Source organism: Phascolarctos cinereus, unplaced genomic scaffold (genome assembly GCF_003287225.1).
Source record: "Phascolarctos cinereus isolate Bilbo 61053 unplaced genomic scaffold, phaCin_HiC Scaffold_726;HRSCAF=1367, whole genome shotgun sequence".
Classification (NCBI taxonomy): domain Eukaryota; kingdom Metazoa; phylum Chordata; class Mammalia; order Diprotodontia; family Phascolarctidae; genus Phascolarctos; species Phascolarctos cinereus.
The window spans coordinates 118,901,342-118,910,142 of NW_027556098.1; the positions used below are offsets into that span (position 1 = coordinate 118,901,342).

Sequence of the window (8,801 nt, forward strand, 5' to 3'; positions counted from 1 at the left end):
GAAATGGTGTCAAGAAGTTGTGAGCCACAGAAAAAGGGAAAAGAGGGAGCTTATGGCAATTGCTTTCTTTTTTGAGTAAAGGATAAGGTAAGGTCTTCAACTTTGAGGATGGGAGGACATTGATGATATAAGGCTTAAGCTAAGAAGTTTTGTAATAGTCTCTGTGTAAGATAGAATCAACGGCTCTTCAGTGCCTATAAGATAAAATTAAGGCATTTTAGTATGGCATTCAATAGTCCTACAAATCTAGATCCAATCTACTTCTTCCAGCTCACCATACTGTCCTATATAAACCCTATACTCCAGCAAACACACACACACACAGAGCTGTGTGACCCTGATTGCCTGACAAAATGGATCCACTGGAGAAGGAAATAGCAAACCACTCAGTATCTTTGCCAAAACAACCACAAATGGGGTCCCAAAAGGCTAGACGTGATTGAACGGCTCTTTAATTCTACCCCCACAACATCTCAGGTTCCAACACTTCCTCTCTACTTACAATGACACCACCCTAGTTTCAGCCTTTATCCCTCTTGCTCATACTATTAAGATAGCCCTCTAACTGCTCTCTTTACCTCCAGGCTGACTTCTCTAATCTATAGTCACCAAGATGCCAAAATAGTCTTCCTAATGAATAGCTCTGACTAAATCATGGTCTCATTAAAAAACTTGCTGTGTTTCCCTAGTTCCCAATAAGATAATATACAAACTCCTAAAATCTAAGTTCTTCTACAACAGCAGTTCTATCTGGTCTCAGGACTCATTTACACTCTTGAGATGTTTTAATGACTGCATATCTATGATCTATGTCAATGCTTGCCTTCTCAATGGGGGGCTGGGGGAGGAAGAGAATTTTTTTGGAACTCAAAATTTTCAAAAATGAATGTTAAAAATTGTTTTTAGATGTAATTGGAAAAACATTTTTTAAATTGTTGAGGATCTCAAAAAGGTTCTATCTATATTTACCACATTAGAAAAGAAAAGCTGATTAATTTAAAATATCAATAAATTAATAAATAACATCAAAATATCAATAAATTAAATTAATTACATGTTAAGAAAACAATTAATGGAAAGTGTGGTATTGTTTTACATATTTTTGCAAATCTCTTGAATATCTGGCATCACAGAAGATCTTCCAAATGCTGCCACATTTCAATATACAATATCAAAACACATTCCTTGATATCACCAATTTCAGATGTCTTTCAAGTATTGGGAAGCTGTCCAGTTCACAGCGGAGCATAAAGGTTTTCTGCAACTCTTAATTTTCACTTGAAAGCTTGAAATTTATCATTAGCAACAAATACTATGAGTTGTTTTCCTTGAAGTGACAGGCCCATTTTTTTTCCAGAAAATGTCTGCCAAATAACCCTAGTCTGAATAATCATAATTCGTCTGCCATTCTTTCAAGTAAAAATGATGTTCCATGAAAAAAGAGAATAGTTCAGCTTACAACTCAAACAATCCCATGAGTGCTCTTCCTTAAGACAACCATCATTCTGTGATATGCAGAAGAGTCTTTTGCATGCTTTCCATTTTTAGCACACAATATTAAAAAGATGTGTATTCAAGGGTCAGGATTTAATGAAATTAATCATTTTTATTACTTCATCAAGGACATTCTTAAGTGAAACTGGCATTTTTTTTTTACTTCAAGCACATGGCCGTGAAGAATACTATGACTAAAATAGTTTGGTGCCACTACCCTGATTGTGCCTGTAGCCCCGACCATCCCTGCTTTTTTTTTTATTTTGGTGAGGCAATTAGAGTTAAGTGACTTGTCCAAGGTCATACAGCTAGTGTTACATGTCTGAGGCCAGATTTGAATTCAGATCCTCCTTACTCTAGGGCCAGTGCTCTATCCATTGTGTTGCCTAGGTGCTCCCCTTCATTGCTTTTATACCAGCAATGCAAATGACAACACAGCAGTTCTATGTTAAACCAGATTTAAAAAATCCCCAGCTGCAAGTGATCTATTCCTCCTGAAATTTTCTGAGGGTGCTTTAAGATCACTCCTCTGTTATCATATTCTACCTGATGACACCCTACACACAAATTACATTTTCCTCTATTATTCCCTCTATATGTTACTTGTGGGCCCAAGACTATCATGTTCATCTTTGTATACATAGCACCTTAACATTGTTGCATTGTACACTGCAGGTAAATTAAGTGTTCACTAGATTGAACCACATATTGTATTAGCTTTATGTCACTCAGATATAATATACAAGAACCAGAACTCTGCTCAGTCAACCAAGTGATTCTATTCCAATCTGGCATCTTTCTGCATCTTTACACTCCATTCTTTTAAGTCTCTTGCATCCTTCAGTGGACTGAGCACAAATTAACAACACTTGGGGTTATCTATCACCGTCACCTCAGACAAAGCCCAGGCTAATGGCCGGATTGTGCTATTCCTACATACCTCAGAATTTCCCCATATTCCATAACAAGATATTTACACAATTGAGTCTCTTACTACTATTAATAAAAAATGGAAACTCAATAAGCACTATTTTTTATCCTAGTTACCCCCAAAAGTTAAGGTAGCCAGGACATTCATGCATCAGATCAGATGAGGACTAGGTCCTAACTTCCTTTTCTAAGACTCTATGATTTTATGTTTATTTTGAATTGGCATAAAAGTTTTATTGGAGACCACTTATTTTAAACTTTTTTCTCATCTCCTTCCTTCCTTTGTGCTTTTAGGATCCAAAACTTCTCCAACATTTGATACAATTGTTTTTCAAACATCTTCCAGTCTGGGGCAGCTAGGTGGCACAGTGGATAGAGCACCGGCCCTGAAGTCAGGAGGACTTGAGTTCAAATCCAGCCTCAGACCAAACACTTGACACTTACTAGCTGTGTGACCCTAGGCAAGTCACTTAACCCCAATTGCCTAAAAAAAAGTAAAAATAAAAATAAATGTTTTCTGATTACTGATCAACTTGTCCCTCAAACCCAGCCCATTCCTGAACTTCCTCATTTCCAGTGAAAATACCATTAACCTTTCAGTCAACCAGTTTCATCCATGATTCTTCACTCTTCCTCATCTCATATATACAATCAGCTGCCAAATCTTGTCATTTCTACCTTTAGAACACCTCTTCCACTGGTTACTTTCTAATCTCCACCCTAGCTCAGGCTCTTATTACTTCTCTCCTGGAGTTATTGCCATAACTTCCTAATTGGTCTTCTTGCCTTAATCTCTCCCTTTTCCAATCGATCCTACACATAGCTACTAAAATTAGCTTTCTAAAGCATAGATCTGATGGCGTTATTCCCCGATTCAGTAAACTACTGGTTTTCTATTACCTCTGAGATCAAATACAACTTCTGTTTGGCCTTTAAAGCCCTTCAGAACAAGGTCCCCAACCTATCTCGTTATATACACACCCTTCTCTCACTCAATGATCCAGACTGGCCTTCTGTTCTCAAGACCCATCACTCTGTCTCTATTCTTGGTACCTTTGCCCTTGCCCAATATGCTCCCCCTCTTTACTTCCATCTCTCAGAATATGAATTTCTTTTAAGGCTTGGCATAATGAGTGCCACCTTTTACATGAGGGCTTTCCAGATCTAGTGACAACACAACCCTCCCACCCTAATTACTTTGTGTATGTTTTGTGTATTGTAAGGAGTTGTTTTAGGATAGAATTCTCAGCACACTAGATCTTAGAATCTTGTTTCCTTCAAAACTCTGCTCAAATGCCACCTTCTATATGAAGCCATTCCTGATTCTCCCCAAGTGCTACTACCCTCCCCGCATAAATTTAGCTTGTATCTACTGTGTATATGTGTGTGTGTGTGTGTGTGTGTGTGTGTGTGTGTGTGTGTGTGTGTGTGTGTGTGTGTATAAAAACACAGGTATTGTCTCCCATGAGAGAACAAGTTCCTTGAGGGCAGGCTTTTTCATTTTTATCTTGGTATCCCCACCACCTCAGCAGAAGCCTGTCAAGTGGCAGGTGCTTGATAAATCCCTTTTGATTCATTGATAACATTTTAAAAAAGGAAACCAGCACAAGTAAGCTTGAGCATAATTAAATAAATGCCAATAAGGCTGTAAGTGAAAGACTTGAATCTTACCTCAGATATTTTGTACCTTTGTGAAGCTGGACAAACAACTTTACCTTTATGGGACTTGGGTTTCCTCATCTGTAAAATGACAGGTTTGGACTTCATGACTTCCAAGTTCTCTTGCAACTTTAAGGCTATGATCTGATTACAGCGTGTGATTTTAGTGCAGTGACTTGTGACACTATTTCCAGAGCTCAGAGACCTTGTATGCTTACTTCCTGGTTTGGGTCTGTATTTTAGAGAACTGATGTTGCCAGAAGACTGACCTCCAGTTAAGTGGAATGGTAATATATCAGGTTTCATAATGAACTCAAAAATAATTTTTTTCCAGGATACAAAGAAACATCATTTTGGATTTTTTTGATACCTATAATGGGTATTAAATATCTTCATTTGAAAGCCAAGCCCACCATGATAATAATAGCTATTATTTACAGATGGTATTTATGTGACAAAGCACTTTACACGACATTTTATCCTCACAACAACCCTGAGAAGCAAGTGCTATTATTATCCCCATTTAAAAGCTGAGGAAACCAAGACTGATAGAGGTTAAATGACTTTCTCAGGGTCACTTAGCTAATAAGCTTCTGATACACGATTTGAACACAGGTCATCCTGACAACAAAATCTCCTTTTGTGACTTAATCCATAGTTTATTAACAATAAAGCTGAACTCTCTAATACTTATAGAATCTGTTTATACACATACTGAATGACTGAAATGGCATCACAAGATTTGAGAGTGAGCTAGCTATAAGTGTATCTATATTTGCCTTTATGTGCAAACATGTATCCATACAGAGACATGCACACACCTCCCACTCAAAATTCCCTTTCATAATCCTATTAGAGAACATTAAAATCAAAGAAAAGGCCTGGAATAATAAATAGAGGTTTAAAACTCAAAGAATATGGAATTCATCCCCTGAGCAATTAATAATCATTTCAGCAAGGGTGATTTACTGAATCAGTTCACTTCTAATAGTGAGGATGGTTATCTTGCCCTATCAAGAGCTTCAGAACCAAGGACTTCTATCGCTGCTAAAGAAGACCCCAGAGCACAAACCAAGGGCAAAGTCACTCAGCGTTTTTAACTTTTCTCACCTCCTCTGATCCATTCACAACAAAGGAAATGCTAAGCCCATTCTCCAGAATCTCTCCTACGCTGCGCGGGGGTGCTGATCTCCGATTCCACAACTCCCTTACCGGGCTCGAGTTTGGAAGCCCTAGATCAGGAAATCTTGCCGCTGAGGCCGAGCAGAGGTCACAGGGCAGAAAGATGGAACCTAAGGCGCCGGTCAGAGACAGGGAAGGCGTCCGCCCGTCCCCCGCTCCAGCCCCGGCCCGAGCCCGGGCAGCCGCGCAGATGGACGTACCTGTACTGCCAGCCCTTGGCGCTGCTGCTCCGGCTGCTGCTGCCGCCGCTGATCCCGCCAGCGCCGCCGCTGCCCCCGCTGCTGTTGCTGCTGTTCTTGTTGTTGAGGGTCGCTGCCGAGCCCAGGCTCTCCAGCTTTCCTTCACTCTCTGACACTTTCATGGCGGTCCCCGCTTCTCCTGCCTGCATGGTCCCTCCCAAGCCCACCACCACTCTGGCTTGGCGGGGGAGGCGATAATATTGCGCTGGAGGTGTCGGGGTGGGGGCGGGGCTTGGTTTTTTTGGGGGGTGGGGGAGGGTAAGGGAGGCGAGGTCCTTGCTTTTAGGTTTCGTTTTTTCAAACGGCCTGATCCTAAAGGGATTCGCCCCAAAAAGCCTGCCACGGGAAGAGTAGGCGGCCGAGACGCGGACCATCCGAGGGACAGGGAAACTGAGTCCTCCTAGGAGGCGGCATTTGTATAAAAAAAGGTGGGGTTAGGGCAGGACCGGTGGGAGGGAAACTTCCCGGGGCGGCTAGGGGAGGGGGCTATCCAAAAGGCAGACCTCCCTGGGAAAAAAAACAACCACTGGGCCCGGAGGGCTTGGGGACATATTTCAGGGAGGAACGGAAGCTTCCCCGGGATCTAAGAGGGCACGGCTCCGTCCGCAGGCTCGGAGCCGCCGAGCCGGGAAGGGAACCCCGGAAGCGAGGCGGGAGGTACGGATGGATGGGGGGCGGGGCAGGAGAGGGTCGCAAGGTCTCCCTCCCGCCCGCCAGCCAGCTCGCGCCGGGCTGAGGGCGGGGCGGGGAGGGGCGGGGTCGGACAGGTGGGGGCTGAGTTCCCTCGGGGCGGGGCGGGGCTGGGAGGGGCCGGGAAAAGGGGGAAGGAGGAGTAGCTCCCTCGACCTCGCCCTCCCAGCCCAGGGCCGCGGCGGGGGCGGGGGCGTCTCCCCGCCCCCGGGAGGGAATCCTCGGGCGCCCGGGGCCAGACTACGGCTGTGCCTTCCCGGGCGCAGCCCCCTGTACTCCACCCCCGCCCGACCGCCGACTTGCCCACCTTGCCTCACCCTAGGCTCAACCGTCTCTTCCACCCTAACCTCTTCCACCGCTTTCCCTTCCGGGTTAGCGAGCGCTCACTTCCTCCCGAAGGTGAAGCGCCTGGCGCCATCTTGAAAGAAGGCAAGAGGGGAGGGAGGGTAGTTGGCCGGGCGAGCTGAGGTTGGAGAGCGGCGAAGGTGATGGATGGAAAGCCGGCTTCTGGATGCCAAGTCTTGCCTCTCGTGTGACCGTGGACGAGCCTCCTGGGACAGCAGCTGGTGCTAGAATCAGCCAGACATGAATGCGACTCTGTGTGTGACCTTGGGCAAATCACTTTAACTTCTCTGAGCCTCAGTTTTTCCCCTCTCTGAAATGGGGATAATAATAGCACCTACCACACAAGGTTATGGTGAAGGAAAATAAAGCTTTTCCTACGTTAAAATGCTATGTACGTGTTAGCTATTATGAACTTGTCTTTCATTCCTCCAGGAAATTGCAGAACATTGCCCAGATTTGTAGGACTTGCCTTCCTTGGGCATCTTTAACATCAGTGAAATTACAGTATGCCACCCACAAAGAGAATAGATCAGAAAAGAGAATGGACCAGAAGAATGGAAAGACCTCTTGTTTTGTACCAATGTCCTTGAGCTGCAGTGAGAATATGCTTATCAGTGTTTGAATGTAAGGTGAGCTCCTTGAGAATAAGGATTGTTTAACTCTGTATCCCCAGTGCCTAGCACATAGTAGGCACTTAATGTTTGCTCATTTGAGCATTAAAACCGGACTTCAAGGGCCACGAGGTCAGAGACTCAGATAAATTTTCTATCTTCAACAGCTGTTTAGTCTATAAAAGGTCACAGGATGATGGTATTTAGAGCTGGAAGAGATCTGTGGGATCTAGTCTAACCCTCTTATTTTAGAGATGGAGGAAAATGACTTGCCTAATCACAGCCCTAACAGATGGAAGAAACATCAGAGGCCACCCAGTCTTTTCTACACCCTCCCCAAGGCCCTCTGCATCCTGAGAATTCCCAATTTCTTTATTTAAAGTACATAAACATCAGTGATGGTGATGATGGCTCCCAACAGCCTCTCAGATATGGCTACACTTGGAGCAACCAAGTTGTTCCTGGATCAAGCCAGGAGCAATAAGGATATAAAATAGCAAAAGTAGAACACAAGTGGCCCATCCCTGGAGGACTTTAGTACCAAGCAGGAGCAGCACACCCCAACCTTGCTGTTCATTGTTACCATGAGTTATGCAGGTCAAGGAAATAATAACAAGTGCTAGGTGCTTTACAAATATCTCATATTTTCCGCACAACAACTCTGTGAAGGAGGCGCTATTATCCCCATTTTGCAGATGAGGGAACTGAGGCAAGCAAGGATTAAATGAGTTGCCCAGAGGCACAATTAGTGTTTGAGGCAGGATTTGAAATCAGGTCTTCTTGACTCCAGGCACAACAATCTATCTACTGAGTCATGTCGCTTCACCATAGTGTACTTTACTGGCTCTAAGTGTTTTCTCCCTTCAGGGGAACTGTAACCCTAGGTTACAATATTTTAAGTCTGGAAGAACATAAGTAGGTCCCTAAGGGAAGTGGGCTTTCTCCAGAGGAAAAGAGAGTACTTTTGACTATTTATGGATTTAGGTGTTTTATATTGAGCTGTTAGAGGCTTCTCTAACACCATTACCATGTTACTTGAGATTTAATTTGAGATGAAGTGAAGCACTTATAAGTCATCGAACAGTTAACAAAAGGAGGTTTACTTTGCCCTGACACAGCAAAGATGTACAACAAGGATGCAAGTATTTAGTTTGTCTTATCAAGTTTCCCCTGGTCTCCGCTTGGAAACATTGGTCAACAGGTAAGATATGATGAGTGGCATGGTCTTCAGACATACACCAGGTTGGAGAGGCCCTCAACTCTTTTATTTCATAAGGATTTTATGTCATTATGTCATGAGGAAACTGCATCAAGGGATGCAGGGACCAGTCAAGTCACAAGGACAACTTTGTTGCTTTTTAGGGAAAGCTAAGCCCTATTTCAGGAAATGAAGGTGCCCTAGTCCTCTCATATGGGGTAAATAATGTCTGCTGTATCTTGTTAGACTAAGTGCTTGCGTGGAACCAAGAGCTCTTTACCTATTCTACAGAGACTTAGACATAATCAGAATCTCATATTCCTGGGTGAAACCCTGGGTGTGAGGCATGCACCTTTGAGTTATTATGAGATGCCTCTAAGATAGCACCTGGCTTATGTAAACCCAGAGCTTTGGTTCTAGCAATAGAAATAGAAATCTACTATGACTGCAGCA

At 43.5% G+C, this 8,801-nt stretch overlaps 1 protein-coding gene and 1 long non-coding RNA gene across 2 annotated transcripts in view; one reads left to right on the forward strand and one right to left on the reverse strand.

Moving 5' to 3' along the window:
- OSBPL11 (oxysterol binding protein like 11) overlaps nt 1–5,878 on the reverse strand; it is a 66,820-nt gene extending 60,942 nt beyond the window's left edge. The window contains exon 1 of the mRNA XM_020986008.2: nt 5,466–5,878. Coding sequence (XP_020841667.1) covers nt 5,466–5,878 — 413 coding nt within the window. The remainder of the gene's footprint in view (nt 1–5,465) is intronic.
- Nucleotides 5,843–8,253, forward strand: LOC144454522 (uncharacterized). The gene is made up of 2 exons (XR_013482973.1): nt 5,843–5,932; nt 6,517–8,253. It is a non-coding gene; the product is annotated as an uncharacterized LOC144454522 (long non-coding RNA).
- The last annotated feature ends 548 nt before the right edge of the window (nt 8,254–8,801 follow it).